The sequence below is a fragment of the Mauremys reevesii genome, linkage group 4, assembly GCF_016161935.1.
Source record: "Mauremys reevesii isolate NIE-2019 linkage group 4, ASM1616193v1, whole genome shotgun sequence".
Classification (NCBI taxonomy): Eukaryota; Metazoa; Chordata; order Testudines; family Geoemydidae; genus Mauremys; species Mauremys reevesii.
Genome location: NC_052626.1, coordinates 92,948,802 through 92,968,140, shown reverse-complemented (window position 1 = coordinate 92,968,140; position 19,339 = coordinate 92,948,802). Strand labels below are relative to the sequence as shown.

Sequence of the window (19,339 nt, the reverse complement as noted above, 5' to 3'; positions counted from 1 at the left end):
AACACAATGATCTGTACATAGCCTACCTCATACATCACTGACTCTAAAATCCGATAGGATTTTAGATGAGAAGAGCAAACTAATCCTAGGAACCAAGAAGGGCTTTTTTAACTAGTTTTTTCTGTTTCCTATGTATACTATCTCTGAGTAGCCTACTCCCAGATAATCTATTATATAGGAGACAATTACCAAAGCGAACATGTTAACATACCTTTTTCTCTGTATGTTAAAGACAGAAACTTCTAAGTTTTCTAAGTCATGCTAAGTTTTCTAGGTGTTTCTGACTAAGCAAATCTGGTAGAGTGCATTGGTAAGTATAAAATAAGATGAATAAACTGAGATTTACTTTCCTACAAAGCTGCTCTGCACAAACCAAATAATCTCCCTTTAAGCAAAGACTAAAGAGCAAGGATTTTATAACTCCAGTGAAATTGATATTAACTCTAGCCTTTATTGTCACTGCTAAAATAACAGATCTATGTTTACTCTATTCCCTTCAGTAGAAAACTTCAACATCAAAAATTCTCATATTCTTCACTTGTAACATGAATTTAAGTGACCCCACTCATTCACTGTGAAGGAATATGAGAAATATCTAATTTCACCTCATTTTTCAAGCACTCCATTGGATTGGAGTACTGGATACTCATTGTGTTGTTATTGCATGTGCTCTGGACTCTGACATATAATATTATTTAAGCATTGTTTGGGGTTCTGTTCAGCCTTTAATAAAGATATGGGAGCAGATCCTGAGTGGTATAAATTGTCAATGTAGCTATACCAATTTACATCAACTGAGTATCTGTCCTATTGTCCATTTGTAAAATTCACATCCAGGTTCAGATTGAGCCTTTCCAAACTTCAGATCCAGGGTTTTGGTTCAGACCCATCACTAGCTAATATGTTGTCCATTTTCCACTCATCTCTTTAACTAGTTACACATATGAAAATGTCTGCTAAAGCTTCACTTTATATTATCCTACTTTCTTTAGCAATCTCACATATATGGTGCAAAACATTATCATATGCCAGGCACTTTTGCAGAGGAACCAGATGCTGCGGGCACTGCATGGGTGTCAACCCCACTGTTGTTTCATCAACAGCCAGCAGCATCCAACCCATTCCAGCCTTCAGCTGAAGTTTGTTCAGTGCATACCTTTTTCTTGTTTCATTGGACTTGGCAGTTTTAATGGTGCTCCCATCCTGAGCAATTTCTCTCTCCTGGGAGGCAGGAGCATCTCTAACTGGAAGTGGTAGCACTACAGTCTCCTGAGTCACAGGTAAAACCTCATCTTCAGCTCCCTGCTGACCTAAATGCTGCTTGGCATAGTCAAAACCTTGTACTGGCTGCAGAGAAGGAAAAAACAAAAACCGTGGGATTCCAACATGCATTATATATTAATACAATATATTTTGCTATTACCTATTAGCATGCTGCATCACTGCCAATTATCTATATTACGGTTATGGCTGCAACTTTTAATTGTAGCACGTACACTTAATTATATGAGCTACAATTAAAAGTTGCAACCATAACTGTAATTTAGATAATTGGCAGTGATGCAGCATGCTAATCAGACTTTTATTCAATGTGTTTTAAACCATTAATGGATATTAAATTGTCCTTGTTTTTAGTAAGATAATTGAGAAGTCAGAACTGAAAGTAAAAAAGAAAGAGGAAAAGAGGAACAAATATAACAGAGGTTTCATATCCATTAGCAAAATAAAGATGTCATTTTTTCTTGGATACATGTGGTTGACAGAATTCTATAAACGTATATGAAAGCATATTGAATGATGAGATGATAGTGCTTTTTTTGTTCCCTGAACAATTCAATTTTACCCTCACTGTACCCCTAAAACATGCCCAGTAACATTCCAGTAAATAAGACGTCAAAATTATAAGCCTGGTGCTTGAAAAGGCTCCTTCAGGCTCTTCTGATGTTACTGAACATTTGAGTTATTCTGGAAAAATATCCATCCAGATTTGAACTTTACAGTTGGACCAAAATAGTGTGTTATCCACAGTATCTTCTGCTTTGTATAAACATTTGTTCCACTTCTGTCCCATATGGCAATAAACCAGAGACATATTTTGTAGGTATCTAGTTGGAAATTTTTGCCATCTCTAAGAAAAGATCACTTTCATTCTGTTGAAGGTGGTTTGTCACATTTCAGTCTCCTACTTAACAATAATGATGATTTTTTTTAAGACACATTGACGGTGATATTCATCTGATAAGCAGCTCCAGCAGAAGTGCACTAAGGAGATACTAAATGGACTAGCATTGATCTGGACCAACAAAGTCTCAGCACATTATAGCAGCGAAGCTTACACCATATCAGAAATGCTGGCCCCATTAACAACCATTGCTTGCAAAGGACAATGCTATCTCCCCCGATGGGAGCTTTATATCTTCCCAACAGTCTGAAGGGAAAGTACCAAAAAAGATGCCATTAGATCAACTTCAAGGGGGGAGGGAATGAAAAAAAGGGCAATAAAGTCATATGAAGGACAGCTAGGGAGAAATACCATAAGCCATCCTAGACTCTAATAAACTGAGAAAAATTAATGGTTTAAACTATTCATTATATATGTTAATTGTTAGCAGAGACCATCCTATTATTCTGTAAAAGGGGTAATAAAACAGAAAAGCTGGTACCAGACTGGTTAACAGACATTACCATCCCCCCTTAAAAATGGATCAATATGTTACAAGGTATACTTTAGTCTTTAAAAAAAGGCAAGAATCAGCAAACAAATATTTTGACATAACTCAAGAGTGGTGTAACCATGATCTGATTCCAACAATGCTATATCTAATTATTTTGAGTTTTTACTTATCCCTCTCCCCCAATGACAAAACTGTGTTAAAGGAAGACTTGGAGAAACCATTCTCATTAGCTGATATACTGTACTAAACAACAATATTTGATCTTGGAACTCTGCTTTGTAAAAGCTCCCATGAGCAGATGGCTTTAGCACCCCAAAATAAATTGACAAGACTCAGATCCATTATAATGATTTACTCTGCACTGCAAGGAAAAAGATATTATCTGGCAAGATTTCTCAGAAAGATCTAATGAGTGGAATTTGGGTAAGGCTGTTAAAATGATATTTGAACACAACTGCTCAGGTAATTTCTTATATTGGCTGGATGAGACTAGAACGAATGGTATGGGTTGCTGCTGACATTTGTTTCTTCAGAATTAGGGCTGGCTGGAAAATGGAAATCCCTTCCTGTGAAAAAATTTCACATTTTTGAATATTTTTATACTGAATCGGTACACAAATACTTAAGAATCTGAAAATTTTCCCACAGGAAAGGATTTTCAGAAAGATTCCATTTGGGGAGAATTGAAACCGAATTTTTCAGCTTGCTATCTGCCTACATGAAGGCTCTTGTAAATTTCACTTTCTCCTGCTGGAGACTGTGTCTAGGCTCTCTGCCTTCCCCTTAGCCCAGCTGAAGCTCCCCAGATGCATATACATAAGTCATCATTTCAATTTTCCCAATTAAAAAAACAATTTTTATAGCAAAATTGAAGTTTTATAGCAAAATTGAATGGTGGCTCTCTCTGAGGGCCTAGAGTATTTGCTTTTGCTTGAGAGACTTAGACTGTGGATTTTATCTATATTTATCTACTGGCTTATTGTTCCTTTAAAAAATAAAGAGAAAAAAATGGTGACAGACTATACAATAAGATTATGGCTTTTAAAGGCATGCTATGAATTAGAACTGAAGAGATGCAGAAAAAGAAATTAATATCTGCCAAAAAACCCCATAAACAAACGTAGCATTTAAAGACTATTAAAACAAATCCCCATCCATTCATTTACTCACTGCTCCAAAAGTCTCTCATTCCTCAGTTTATACTTTTTATTTTGGAACTAGTACGTTCTTTGAAACAAATGGTAACGGTGCCTTTTTCCTGAAACTCAGCACACAGGTTGCCAGCTATTAAATCAATCCAGACTGGCAACAGGATTTAACACAACTCCAAAGAAGGATGCTATAAACTACACTGTTTATGAGCAGCTAATCTTTTCTAACTTCATTTATTTTTTCATCCTTCAATAAGTTACAATAAAGGTGCTTCCTATATTACCATGCTGAAGCAAGAATCCTGCTTTTACAGCGAATACCAGTGTAACAGGCTGGCAGCCAGACAAATGTCTCCTCATGGCCAGGGGCGCTCTGCAGGCAAACTGCCGCACTTTCCCTCTCATGGGGCTCCTCAATAGCTCACACAGTCATATTATTTTAAAGCATTCCCCTTCCAAAGGGCACCCAGTTTATTCACTCCATACACACATGAATACTCCATGCCAGCTTCGTCCAGCTGGCCATTGGTTCCACAGTTCAAACAAACAGTTTTCTCCCCTTGCACCAGGAATCCCCAAGCCCTCCTTCCTGGAGTAGGGTTATAATCCCAATGGTCTCGCTCTCTGGGAACCAAGAGTCCTCAGGCCTCCTTCCCACAGCTGGGTTCAGTTCAGTCTCTCTCACTCCCTACTGGAACCAGTCTTGCTTCTGGCAGCTGCTTCCTCAAACCAGCTACGGCTTCCCAGACTTCTGTCCTGCCAGGGCCTCCCAGCAACCTAACTTGAGCGTCATCAGCTCTCACTTGAGCGCCCTCAGCCCTCTCCTTTATAAGAGGCCTGACTAAAGATCATATGACCAGTGAGTCAGATGACTCATTCTCGCCTCCTGACGAGGTGGGTTTAGCTTGTCATAGGTGGACAGAATACTATCTCCCCTTAAAGGGCCAACCACCCAGTGACACCTAGCCTATAGAATGATATTTAAATGTAAAAGTTTTTATTATCCTTCCACCATTTGTTCACTAATTTAATTCCATTCACACAGGAAGGCTTCTGTGAAATGATGTAATAGGCAGCTCTAGCTGAAGAACTGCAGTGCCCCCATTAACAGTAGCAACAGGACTGCAGCAATGAATAGGCAGCTCCACTCTGCTAGTTTTCCTTGACATAAGGCTTCTGAAATCAGATCACATAAAACTGCACCGCTAAAAAACTAAATAAGATGAATACAAAGGAGGGCTCTCCTCACAGAATTTTAATTTCCTTTATTTTAACGCAGAACAACCAAAAAGTACCAGAAACTCTGACTCTGATAAACAGATTTCAAACACAAAATATACAGAAGTGAGATTTCAAAACAGTTTCTTAAACTGGAAATATCTATTGCAACTCCATTTTTTAAACGGATTTTGGCCTGGAAGGTTTGCAATAATCAAGTGATTTCAAGTACTTTTGTAATGAATGAAATTGTACATGTTTACTTTAAAATATACTATACATGTTACCATCAATCATTTGTATTGCAAGTTTTACATTTAAGATTCTGTAGTAATTATAGCACTGGTAATTATTCTTATGCCAAATAGGCTCAAACTCCAAGTAGGTTAAGATGAAAATATATTGTTCTTCTTGAGATATGCTTATTTCATTATCTGCTAAAAATACATTTCTCAACACCGTTTTAAGCAGAAACATCAACATCAGAGATGGGAAAGACTATTTAACCATCCGGTCAGTCTCCCTGCCAGTGCAGAATTATTACCTCTATCATCTGTCCAATCTACACCTTCCAACTGGAGCTGACAGAAACATTTCTGACAAGAGTTTTCCATCAGAAAATTTTGTCAAGAACGTGTCATTTAGATAAAATGTCCTTTTGAAAAAAATCAAAATGAAGCACTTTGATAAGGTTGAAACATTCCATTTTGACCTTATCAGAACGCTCAGAAAGAAAGCAGGTTTTTATCATTTCAGTCCCCTATCTGCGAAAAGAGGGAAGCTGGCAAGGAGAGTGAAGGGACCGTGATGTGCACACGTGCTCATTAGCCTAAAAACACCTCACACAATCCTGGCTTTGGTGGGTTGCCCAGCCGAGAAGCTGAGATTTTAGTAATGTTGTAGCCCATCTAGGTAGGTTGGCAGCTTTTTCCACTATGGGGAGATACAGTACTTTACAACAGAATATGTACTTTATAGAAGGAAATTCAAACAGGGGACTTATCTGTCAGTGCCCCTATAATTTACACGGCTCATTAAATAAAGGGGAAGTATAATTTCCTTAATTCCCTGTAAACTATATTTGCAAGAAGTACAAAAAAAGTAAAAGAAAAGAGTGGTGGTGTGTGGGGGGAAACGGTTGCCATTTCTGCATTACTAATTGGCTGGAACAGTTCTAATTTAGGACTAGCTTCTCAGCTTCTGTCAAAGCAAAGAACTTTCACTAGTCAACTCTTATTAGTGCTAATGGGAACTGCTTAGCAGAAATTCTGTGCATAGAATTGAGAACATCTCTGTCACAGGGCAGGGCTTCTCCACACTTCTAAACACTCACTACTAAGCCCAGTAAGAAGGTTTATTCTCTTAACAGAGTCAGGTAAACAAACAGAAAACAGTCTTTTACCTCACTCCTTTCTCTGCACAGCAACTAGACACCCATGTCTGACCCATGCCAGCCAACTCGGGCTTGAGGGACTTGGGCTGTGTCATTGCTATGTAGACTTCCCAGCTCAGGCTGGGGCCCAGGATCTATGACCCTATGATGTGGGAGGGTTCCAGGGCTCTGCACAGGAGTTCACTCTGCTCCACTCCTCTCCACTCCACCATGGCTTGGCTTGGCTTGGCTTCCCCAGAGACAGCCTGTCCCAATCACTCTATCTTCCATCTCACATTTCCTGCCCTATGGCAGCCCAAGGGTAGCCCAGCCCCCTTTATTGGCTAGATTGGGCTCACCTCTTCTTCCATAGGGAGCTGGGCTCAGTTCCTCTCACAGGGACCAGCTACACTGTGACAATCTACCTTAGAAACAGATCAAGGTTTGATTTTCCATTTTTATCTTTTGCTCCCCAATTGATAGAAGAGACAAATGCCATGGGTGAAGCATGCTTAGTCCTGTGGGAGGGAATACCATCTTCTGTATGGTTAGACAGAAGTTGTTATGGGGTCCAAGGAGAGTCCTGTGTCTAGACCTTCTAGGGAGGAAGGGTGATTGCTTTGGCAGAAGGTCTCAAGTGGGGGGGCAGAAGCACAAAGCCAAGGGAAACTGAGGCATTGGTCTTTCATCTCACTCCAGGAAAAAGCAAACCGGTTCTATAAAAGCTGAGGAAGTCCTAGCCTGAGTGTACTGACCACTTAAACTCTCAAATGTCCTTTAAACATGTTTAGGAAAGGATCTGAAGAATGAACACTGGGGAAAATTAATGAATGTGCTGAGACTACACATCTCCTGCTTGAACAGACACTTACTTTAGCTCTCTGAGGCAGATTCATCATGGTGTCTGGTTTGAAATCATTCTTGTTCTTCCTGCACAGAACTGCTGTGATGATGATGATAATAACCGTAACCACAGCAATGGGAGCCAGCACTGCTGCAATGATCCACAGGTTGTTTGGTGGGTTTTTCACCACAGCTGCAAAAAATTGCAAGCCAGAGAGAGTCAGTGTTCCACCATCAGTTGCTATGTAAAAGCAACAGAAGAACTAGCTGGGTACTTCCTTAAATGGTCTTCACATAACAATTAGTACAAAAAATTTATTATTTATAATAATTTGTTGGGATTTCTACAATACAAATAGATCAACAGACTTCTATGATCAGTCCCTGAGCTCTCTTCTCTCAAATTCCATGTTCCTAGTAATAGACAGCTGCAGAGCACTCCTCTGATTCCTGAGATCAAGAAGTTGGATGAGGTCTCACTCAAATGGCTCTTTCAATTTTTAAATAAAATAATGTTGAATGAAACAAGCCATAGGTGTTTTCCTAAAATAAAAAGCCAGCAAAGCTTGGACTCAGATAGTTTGTGTGTTAAAAATTTGTACATTGCACCCAGTCTCCTACAGAAGACATTGGTGCAGACTCACAGCTGCTATAAATTTCCATAGCTCCTTTGAAGCCAATGAATTTAAGACAACTCACACCAGCTAAGGATCTGGTTCATTGAGAGTTTTGCCATCGACATCAGCAGAACTGGTCCCTTTGTAGTGCTGCTGTTGTGCTATAGCTTTTTTTGGCAGTCACAGGACGGGCATCGCAAAGAGGACAAAATTTGGCACTTGAGGGGAGTGGAATATAGGGGCTGGGAAAAATCATTTTCAGAAATATTGATAATTGCACCAGAATATGAATTATTTCCATGTATTACCATAGTGCCTAGGACAAACCCCACTATGCTAGGTGCTGTACATCACAGCACTAAAGCATATCTCACCTTATATTACTTGTTAGAACGTGTTTACCTAGAGGGCACTCTAAGATTCCAAATTCCATTTTATTTGAGTAAATTGCCACTTAAATCTCTCAGCATATACATCTAATTAGTGTATATATTAAATATCCTGCTGTGAAATAAATGCTCTTTTTTCTCATTTCATTTCTTTTTGCAAATGCATTTTGTTTCTTAATTTTGTTTGACTATTAAATTATTAGGCTTAACCTGTATTCTGTATTTATCTTCCTATCTCACTGGCTCCTGGCATGGAAAAGGCAATTATGAAAATACTAGTGTGACATTTCTAACAGACTTACTCCACTTTCTATTTGACTTTACAGACTATACCAAGGACCAGATTCTGCAAAGTGATGCATGCCCTCAACTGCCACTGACTCCACTAGCTGTCAAAGGCACTTTGCACCTGGTAGCACCAAGTCCTAAATGTCTAGCATCTGGCTACCAGTAATTATCACAGTATAACTAGCTAAAAGCCTGTCCGCGGCTTGATCCTGTCATCCTTGGACACGCAGACCTCCTTGGAAGTCTGTTGTAATTTTGATGTCCTGGAATAACGCAATCAGGTGCTGAAAGGCATATTTTTGCACAGAATCTAAACTGGAATAATATGTTTAATTAGATCTCAAAAAAGGTAGTGTAGACTCTGAATTTTAACCAACAGTGTCCCTCTTAATAAGCAATGTTCACTACTTAATGACCTTGGTCATTAAATTAATATCTTACTATGGGCTATTTTTTGGTTTGGGGTGTTTAAAACAAAGTCTTTAGTCCAAATTTTACCTAACAACATCCACTTTAATAACCAACTACCCCTGTGAGCAGCAAGCAATAGCAGAAGAGGTTTATATTATGAGCACTGGAAAATGTGCAGTTCTTTCAGAAGAGTGTAGAGAGAAAGGGATGATCATGCGGTTCATAGAAAGGACTGAGACTCAAGAGATTTGGGTAAGTCACTTGCGACCTGAATCAATGCCCAATCAACAGGAGTCTTTCCACTGACTTCAATGGGCTTTGGCTCAGGCCCTTAATCTCTCTGTCTCAGTCCCTCATCTGTAAAACCAGGACAATAATATTTTTTCCCTCCCTTGGTCTGTCTTGTCTACTCAGATTGTGAACTCTTAAGGACAGGGACTATCTCTCGCAATGTATCAGTGCAGCACCTATCACAATGGGGCTTCTCCAGGCACTAATATAAAACAAACAACAATGCATCAAAATGAAGAATTTGTAAAATATCTGTCATGTAATTACAAGGAAATACTTGTACTGTTCAAAATGAGGCAATGGGAATATTTTATTTTACTAGCAAGGTACTGGGATGCTTTGTCTCTTCCATTCAAATCATCCAATCTGAGACTCTTAGCTATCCAAGCTCATAATTTCATTTAATGATAATCTGTAAACTCTTGACTTCACCTTGTATGGAAATGGAATACGTACACCTACAGATGAGCAAGGCCTCCTTATAACACCATGCAAGTACAAGGTCAGGTCAGCTCAAATCTTGCAAATGCAATATAGTGACTCGCACATCCATTTCAAGAGTTTAAAAGCATGTACAGAGGATAAGAGGACAGTATGTTTTTCTAATTTACAGCCATTTTAGCAGGAAAGGCACTTTGAAGCATTTTTATGGGAAACAACGTAATTTAGAATTTGAGGGAATGTAATTTATGCAAGCAGGGGTCAAAAATCTCTGTTGTCTGCTGAACAAAGACTGAAAATCAGTAATAGAGTGTGATCAAATCTAGGACCAAACACAGGATGTATCGTACTCACTGGAATTGATATTGCACCTCTTGACCCTTTTTTCTGACTTCATCTCATGCTTATAGCCAATATTTTAATCATTTGTTAAAATTATTTCTCCTTTTTCTATCAATTTGTAGCTTCTCTAATGTCAGTGCTTCCTCCAAACAGATGGAATGGCTATGCTTTCGTACGCAGAAAGTGCCACCTGACTGAAGATTTTACTAAAACAACTGCATTTGAAATTATAGAGTGTGGGTTAATGAGCACGTCCCATAATTAATGTTGCATTTTGAATATTCATTCTGAGAAATGACAATAAATGTGATTAAAACTGGGGATTGAAAACTTAAGAAAAGGATTCTTACGATCAGCTTGTACTTGGATGACATAACCTAACGTCAAGGCCATCCTTTGAGAATCAACAGTACTCAACATTTTGGCAGCTGCAGTTCCCAGCAGAGGTTTCCCATTGTATAATGTATAGTAAGTCAGTTCAGCGGGCTCCTTGGGTCCTGGAATACGCTGCATTTTTACCATCTTATAATAAAAGGAGAGAGAAAGAGACAGAAGCCATGTTTATATTGTAAAATTACTTAGATCCTGATTCTGCACAGAGCCACCTCCAGGCAGACCTCTGCATGTGTCAAGAATCCCATTAACATGCCACACAAATGCAACTCAGTGCAAAACTTCTTATAGGATTTCAGGCCCTTACATTGTTTCATAGCATTGCTTTGTTTACCAAGCATACAGCAGTCCTTCCTGACAACTTTTATAAGAATCTTTTAAAAATATTTCTAATTTGAAATCCCTAGACTAGAAAACAGAGGCAGTGAAAAAAAGTAAGTAAAATAGCAAATTTCAGAGTAGCAGCCGTGTTAGTCTGTATCTGCAAAAAGAACAGGAGTACAACAAAATGTCAACTCTTTTTGGGGTCTCTACAGTGTAGCCCTGTTGTAAACTTGCTTCTGCGCCATGAAAAAAGCAATTAAACCGAGAGAAATTTAAATGTGCTTTTATTTAAAATTACACTTTGCTGCTATTCTGTGAGTAACAAATCCTTGCACCCACCACAAGCAAACAAAAAGACCCTTTTGGGTTTGTTCTTTCATATTGGCAGAGGTTTGAAAGTGCACTTCATCTTTCCTGTGTTAAGTGGAGTTTTGCTAAATGTTTATAATCACATGAAAAAGAAAGTGATTTTTCTTTTTTGCTTTTGTTATGGACTCAATGTTTTCATATAACATTTTCCTAAGATTCACAATTTTATCAAATAAAGATGCCCCTCCCTTTTAATTGTTTCATATTGAAAACACAGAGAATTGTGGGGAAGATGTTTGCAATGCAAATACTAGAAAATAGTCATTTTTAAAAATATTTCACAGTAAAGGAAGTTTGGAGAAAGGTGCAGAAAACTGACAACTTAGCTTGTGAAATTTTGCAGGCTGAAAATTTTGAATTACATGAAAGTAGGGCAGCTGGCTAACTTTGGTGTAGAAACAAAATAAGCTCAGGTGGAATATACTGACTGGTAATTGAAATCTCATCAAAGAAAAGACAAAGGTCATTTCACAATGCAATATTCTGTCTTATTCAGTAGTAAAATGTTCAGGTTTCAGACCCTCATTTCAGAATGTGATCTGTGTCCCTGCACAGAACAAGGCTATATTAAAAAAAACAAATAAAATTTAATTTTAAAAAATCCCTGACTGCTTTGCATAGGATCTCATCACAATGCATAAATCAGATACAACTTTTACTTATTGTGTCAGCCATATGAAAGAAGACCTACAGAAATCTCTTCACTTTTGAGAATATAGTAAAGCTCTTACTGAAGTTAATTTAACTACTAGACTCTTTCTACTAAAGTTTGCATGCTACATAAATATATAGTAAGCAGAGAGCAAAATATTTCCTACTGCACAGCAACCACTGTCTAGTTCCAAAGAGAAAAGAAACATGAAAACATGCCTGACTTTGGAAACAGAAACTCCTTTGAGATGACCTGCACAACTCTCACGCTGGTTTGGTATTCATGAATAAGGATGTCCAAACTCATTCCAATTAAGTATTTTGCACAACAATCCATGCAGTATCTATGCACCCAAAGCCTTTTTGAAATAGTATCTGGATACAACTTGTATCCTATTGATCACCTGCACAGTGTAGCTGCCCACGGTAGTAGCACGTTTAAATCGCCTTCCTTGTTGATGGGACATCACGAACAGTGGGGCCAACCGCTGCTCCATTAGTCTTGCAAAGCTTTGGTTGTTAAGTCCCAGTAATGTAATGTCGACCCCTTGTATAACTGTGGCAATGGAGAAAAATCTCATATCAGCAGATTGTGCATAGATGGATTAAATAATACATGCCTGCAACAGTGTATGTGACAAAGATGTATAAGCTAGCTTAGAAGAAAAACAACCCGATAACAAATTTACACACACTAAATAATTTCCATTTTGGGTATAACATGACTTTCTGTTTCCAGCCACTACACTGTTTTTCTTAGATAATCCATCAGCTACATTTCTACACACGGAGAATAAAATCCTCCAACAGTGTTCTCAGCTTTTCGGTTTACCAAAAGGTCTTTGAGTATCCCTACATCTACACCAAGCTTCAATGCAAAATAAAAGCAAACCCCTAAATGAAAAGCATAAGAACAGACAAGCCTCAAGAAGGTTATCAAAGGACAATAATATGCATTTGTCAGGTAAAGGGACAATTTTTCATCCAAGGGTCTGTAAATCTGAAATTGAAATTCTACAGGATTCAGTTTGTCAAAACATTGTGTTCTAGGGCACTGAATGATTTGTGAATACACATGTTTGATTTAATAAAGTCCAGTAAATTGTAAAGCACATGCAGTACACTTTACATAATTCATACTGTTCACTGAAGTCATTTCAAAGCTTTAAAGGGCTTACCCTTGCAGTTGGAGTTATGTTTTCAAAAACTAGAATATCTATAGTATCCCACTGAAGTCAATGGGAGTTTTGTGTCTGTAAGACCTGGAGCATCAGGCTCATTGAATCTGATCCAAAGCCCTCTAAGGTCAGTGGGAGTCTTTCCGTTGATATCAATGGGCTTTGGATCAGGCCCGTGGTGAATTGTGATAATCTTTTACATAAGGGTAAGGCTTCATCTCAAAAACATCACAACATAACATAAATAAGTTGAACAAGGATACCAAATCACAGGGGGTATACAATAGAATTTGATCCATTTCATGTAAGGTTCTTTTTATTTTCTCTTTTGAATTAATAGTAAGGATTCCAAGTACTGACACAATGAAATTGTGAAATTTAGTTTTCTATTGGATCAAAGATGCCAAAAAAACTTTACTGGCCCATCTATGATTTCTAAGTGTAAAAAAGATGCTCAGTAGGAGTGTGATATAGTGAATATGATTACACTGTAAATACAGCATTCTCTGCTGATGTACTAAAGTTATATAAAGTTCAGATTCAGAAACTCTTTTTTCCAGAGACAGCAAATGAGTCATCACAAACTTTGTTACATTCTACAAATATTCATTTTTTCTGGGCTTGAATCCAAACCTCTTTGAATTTCAGATTTAAATCCAAGACCTACATAAAGTACTAGACACAGGAGACTGCCACCACTGAAGCTGGCAAAAATCACAGCTGTGCCCAGGAGTAGCCAAAATAGGTGGATAGTCTTGCTATATGCAAGGTGACTACTATTCATGTGACTACTATTCATTTTTGTGTGAAGTTACTCACTGATGTGTTTGCAGGACTGAGTCCTAACAATTCTCCTGAGACAGAAAAAAGTACCTGTAATCACCCAGTAGTCTCTAGTAGTTTCCGAGACATCGAGGTTTGGATACTCCAAAGCTTAAAAAAACAAATTAAAAATTACTTCATATTCCAACATTATACGTCTCAAAACACAGAAATTAACCAAGCCCTAGGAAATAAGGCTAAAGTGTGGCTCTGCCACAAACCCCATGTATGGGGCAAAACATTAGTGTGCTGCCCAGGAGAAGACCTGGAGACACGCCATGACTCCAAGGGTCACAGTCCACTTCCCGATTTGTCCCTTGCTGTGTGGGAGTGGGGCAGCGGTCAAAAGTACACTGTGCCACGTCTATTCCTAGCACAACATACATGCCCCAGTGCAGCTGTGCCAGCTGGCGTATTGGGAGGGGATGGAACCAAGGTACCTTCCATTCTAGAGACACTATCCTTGCTCTGAGACTTTTAGGGACATTTATGAAAAAATTAGAGAGGAATTATGGAGACTGCTTGGAGCAGCAGCAAGTGCCAAAGGTATGAGGCCAAATATACACAGGTGGCCTGGGGTAGCAGCTTGAACGCTTGTGGTACATTTTAGATGCATAGTAGAGTAATAACAGCAGTAAGCTGGAATAATATTTAGTAACATCAACTTCTGTGACCAGGAGTGACTATGATATTGGCCATATACTCATTCCTTTGCAAGCACTTCTGACACCATTTTGCGTGGGGGGGGGGGAGGTGTTTTTGGCTGATTTTGTCCCTGGGTTAGGCACTGATAAGAGGCAAGCTGTGACAAGTTTGAATGGGTTGGGGCACGGGATTCACTGCCCAAGCCACAGGCTGCATGTTGCGCTCTAACTACCCCGTGTGGACCTGCTGACATGCTTTAGATACCTATAGCATGTTAATGTAGTCCAACAGGTCCACACGATTACGGAAAACTAGGGTGGGCTGGCACCTCTGCCATTCCATACCTCTTCCTGCTCACAACTGCAGGGTGGGGGAATGCAGACGCTCTACATAGGCTGCTCTTCCCACATGGGGAGCCTGTGTAAGGGATTAAGGGGACATTTAGTGCCTCCTTATTTCCCTGTGCATCTTTACAAGCCAGGACATAATTTGGTGCTAAATAAATAATAAAATAAACAAGGGTCTGATTCTCCTAGCCCTACTCAAATACACATTGAACAGAGCCCCACTCATCACATAGTCCCGTTGAAACCAATGATTTCAGTAGGATTGCTCAAGGAGTAAGATACTATTTAATGTAAGGCTAGCAGAATCTGGTCATAAATAAACAATATATAAAAAGAATATATTTAATATATGTATCAAATATATCTGTTTGTGTGTGAATTATAGATGAAACAAACAAAATGACTCTAATTCACATTGCCAAATTATATGGCATCAAACATTCAGAGTATGATGTTAATATACCACCATTCATAGTATTATGCTGAAATTTACTAGATGGCTGTGAGAAACTCATGTTTTACATTTTGACCCTCTTGCACTTTTACATCTCAAATGTGCCTTATAACGTGAAATTCGTTAGCAATTAATTCACAATCTAGATCTGCAGCTTTTTCATTAAAATGGAAAATGTGGAAAGGATTTAATCTATGGCATACAGCAGCTTTAGTTACTGTAGAATTTTAGAAAATAAAATAAAGTGATTTGAAATATTAAACTTTGCAAAGCATCTGAGTATACTCAGTAATTACTTTTTATAAGTAATTGTATCACCACTTATTTTAGCTGTCTTCTTCCTCTTCGTACGGCTGATGTAAACGTATAATTTTACATTCAGATGGCTGATCCAGATAATTGTGTCAGGAGTAGTGGAGCGTATCGCTGTAATGCCTCCTTCGTATTTGTGAATCAGGCATTGAGTTGTTATATGTTCCATGGTCTGTTCTGGGTGACCACATTCGCACATCGGAGAGTTTTTAATTTTTCATTTGTGCAGCAAGTATCCACATCTGCCATGATTTATGCAGATGCCGTTCACGGTTACTTGGACTGTGCATATATATGATAACTCCTGAAGGCTCTGAAGGAACCATTACAGCCTTCAGGGAAATAATGAGTTCTCACAATGCTAGGAATAGTTACCTGGTAGACTGATACCATTATGGTGTCAGGTTAATAAGCACAAAACAATTTCCTAAGTAAATATTTACACAATGGTCAGTATCAGTCTGAGGTTACATATTTTGCATGCACAGCAGGTTCATCAGTCAGCTGCATACCTGTTGTGGACGGAATTTAACCAAGACCTGCAACGTCTCTTTGAAGCCATTACATGCTGTGCTACAGCAGCACTAGTTAAGGACTTGATCATGCCTACTAGGCACAGACCTGTGCTGGGGGCAGTGAGGAACTGCATTACCTCTTGGGGAGCTCTGGCAGCAGGGACGGCTCTACCATTTTTGCTGCCCCATCCAAAAAGAAAGCTGTCCGAACTGCCGAAGCGAAAAAAAAAAAAGCCGCCCGAACTGCCGTGCTTCCTCCGCTGGTGCCTGGAGCTGGCCCTGTCTGGCAGGGATTCTGCCTCAGTGAGAGAATGCCTTCCAGAAGTCCCTTGCACATGAGGAACATGCCAACATGCCTGCTGCTATACTGCCTTTATGGAGGGCAGAATACTCCTCTCTCTTGCACACCAGTCCTGCTGTGGAAGTTGATTTGGAGAGTGGGCCAGGGCCTTCGTCCCAATCCCTCTGGGATCTCTCTGTGCACCAGAAGTAGCCCTGAATCTACAACAAGCACATGGAGTTGTGTCGGCCACACAAAGAGAACAGGCTCTTTGTGCATGACTCCCCTTTCACCTGCATAAAGTTCACAATCTGGAACTGATAAACATGTGAGCAGGCTGATGCTGTGAAACTGTCCCAAGATGGAATTGTCTCAGGCAGTCCGAGATGCAGTACAGTTAATGATGCAAAACTGTACAGTTTCAACCACAGCAATTCAGTTCCCTGCACTGCGATTGGCTGTGATGGGCTGATTTGTACAATCATAGTATGGTTATTTCTCAATGGCAATCCACTACGTGAATCCCTGTATCCTGAGTGACAGATGGCCATTCTACAAAGGCAGGCTTAGGCTGAGACTCCTGGCCTACTCGCATTGGTGAGTGAGCAGTTACTCATGCAAATGACTTCAGGGGGACTATTTGGAAGAGTACCTCATCATCAGTGTGAGAAAGGGGGTCAAAATATGGGTCTATATGGTTATTTCTCAATAGGAAGAAAGGACCAAAAGGGTGATTTAACATTTCCCCAACTTCTCAAGTGTGACAACACTGTTTCATTAGGCCAGGAAATATATTACTGTTTCTAAGGATTTCATCTTAAGATACAAACTCCAATAATTCAGAGTTAGGAGCAAAAAGCTGTGCTTAGGCCTACCCTGTTAGGACTAGTTATTGCAACACATACGGAATGGAAAACAACACGCTGAGAATCCCATGAAATGGATAAGTCTGATAGGCTGGGTCGAAGACAGTGTTTGAGCCTTATCATTGAATTTCTTGGCTACTGTAGGCTGAAGCCAGACCTTTATTGTTATTCCAACACATTCTTTAATATTTGAGAAGTGTATCATGAAGACTTAGGCATAGTAAGATCAATTGGAACCTGCCCTCTTTTAACTCAAGACCACTATTACATATTAATGTTCCCCCATTGTGTCTTTGTCTCCATTTACACTGATCTTTTCCTGTGAATAGCAAACTCGTAATTATACTGAGCCTAATTTCACAGGCTGAATTTAAATGATCAAGCAAAAATCCTCATAGCCACCAATATTCTTGTGTCTTCACTCATTTTATGGAAATCAGAATATTACATGGGTCAAAGAGAATACATTCTGTGCGTACTGCCCTGAGGCATGATTTTCACCGATTCACAGCATCCTTGCCTCATAATACGGCGAAATAAGAGGCTGCATAGCGTGAAATGAAAACTTCATCCTGAAATATTTAAACCTTGTTTGTGATTTAAAGAAATGTCTTGTGAAGTTGGCTTAAGACACTCAGAAAAGGCACCAAAGAGTTGTTTCAAATAGGTTTTTAAACACAGTTCTTCTGCTCTTCACTTCAAGGCCTTCACCCATTCCCCACTCTATTGGTTTCAAAAGCACCTGGATCTGTTGACATTCAGAGCACTACAAAGTCCATCTAATTCAACAGGCATTTGGGCTCTAATTCTGCTCCTGCTGAAGTTAATGTCAAAACTCCCATTAATATAATGGTACAGAATCTGGCCATTGGTGAGGGTGATGCTTGGTGATGTGGGGTAGAGAGAGAGCGAGGGATGTTTTGTTATGTTTTCTTGATTCAGTGCTGGCTTTATAGTTGTGTGAGATCTGCCACCGTTTTGCCACTGGGAGAGGGGTAGGGGGAGGAAGAAGTTTTATGCATTCTTATACATTTACCAGGGTTCCTAGAGGCTGGGATAGGTGTCTATTTAATATGTTAAATTGAAATAAATAAATAAAATAAAATGCATTTTAAATTTCCATGCGTTACATTTCAAAGTACCTCAAGCAGGGTCAGCAAATCTTTACAGAACACTATAATGTAAGAGCTTACATTCTGCAATGGTCAGTGGCGGATAGGTAAGATAGAATCCCACCAGCTCAGCTGAAAGTTGATTAAGAAGGTAGCTGGAGATGGTGCCATTTAGGGCTGTACTTTGATTGCTCACCACATAAAACAGAGTGACAGCTTGGGAGACATTTGATGTGTTCAAAATCTGAAACAAAACAAAAGTAAAGAAACAGTGGGAGGCTATATTTCAACTTGTTAGTTCGCACATTTTATATAATCAGTCCGAATAACAAATCAGAGAAATGTTGACTGTGATCATCATTTTCTGTAAAAAGGATGTGCTCTGTTTAGCACATGTAGCTTCATTACTGAACAGAGGCAGGTTGAACAGGAGCAGCATGGCCGGCTCCAGGTTTTCTGCCGCCCCAAGCAGCAAAAAATAATAATAAAACAAAAAGCCAATCAGCAGCACTTTGGGGGCAGCTCAATCGTGCTGCTCTATTCTTCGGCTGCAGCTCAAAGAGGAAGAGAGGGACTGAGGGACTCACTGCCGAATTCCCACCAAAGACCCGAACGTGCCGCCCCAATACTGGACCGAGTGCCGCCCCTTTGTATTGGCCACCCCAAGCACCTGCTTCCTTAGCTGGTGCCTGGAGCTGGCCCTGAGGAGTAGCCCTGAGTGAGGACCAGAAATTCTATTCCTGATTTTCAATGGAAAAATGGCAAAAATACAAGGAGGGTGAGACTGATTATTTGATAGATAAAATATTAAAAAGCCTTTACTCAGGGAAAGTGGCAGCCTACCTCTCCCCCCCATGCACTCCTCAAGGGGCGTCAGTCCCTTCTCTATCATCCTACTGTGGTGACATAAATCTCCTCCTCTCTCTTTCACCTTCATGAGAAAAAGGTCCTCCCCTTTCTTTCTGATCTTGTTGCTCTGTTGAATAGCTGTCAGCTCTCTTCCTCACCCCCATCTCTGAGCCTGCCTCTACCC

At 39.5% G+C, this 19,339-nt stretch overlaps 1 protein-coding gene across 2 annotated transcripts in view; it reads right to left on the bottom strand.

The window, feature by feature from the left end:
* Positions 1–19,339, bottom strand: part of KIAA1549L (KIAA1549 like) — a 211,914-nt gene that overhangs the window by 66,241 nt on the left and 126,334 nt on the right. For both annotated transcript variants that reach the window (XM_039539040.1, XM_039539039.1), the window contains 6 exons: positions 18,388–18,550; positions 13,827–13,886; positions 12,180–12,331; positions 10,389–10,560; positions 7,289–7,452; positions 1,157–1,347 (listed from right to left, as the gene is read on the bottom strand). In XM_039539040.1, coding sequence (XP_039394974.1) covers positions 1,157–1,347; positions 7,289–7,452; positions 10,389–10,560; positions 12,180–12,331; positions 13,827–13,886; positions 18,388–18,550 — 902 coding nt within the window. The remainder of the gene's footprint in view (positions 1–1,156; positions 1,348–7,288; positions 7,453–10,388; positions 10,561–12,179; positions 12,332–13,826; positions 13,887–18,387; positions 18,551–19,339) is intronic.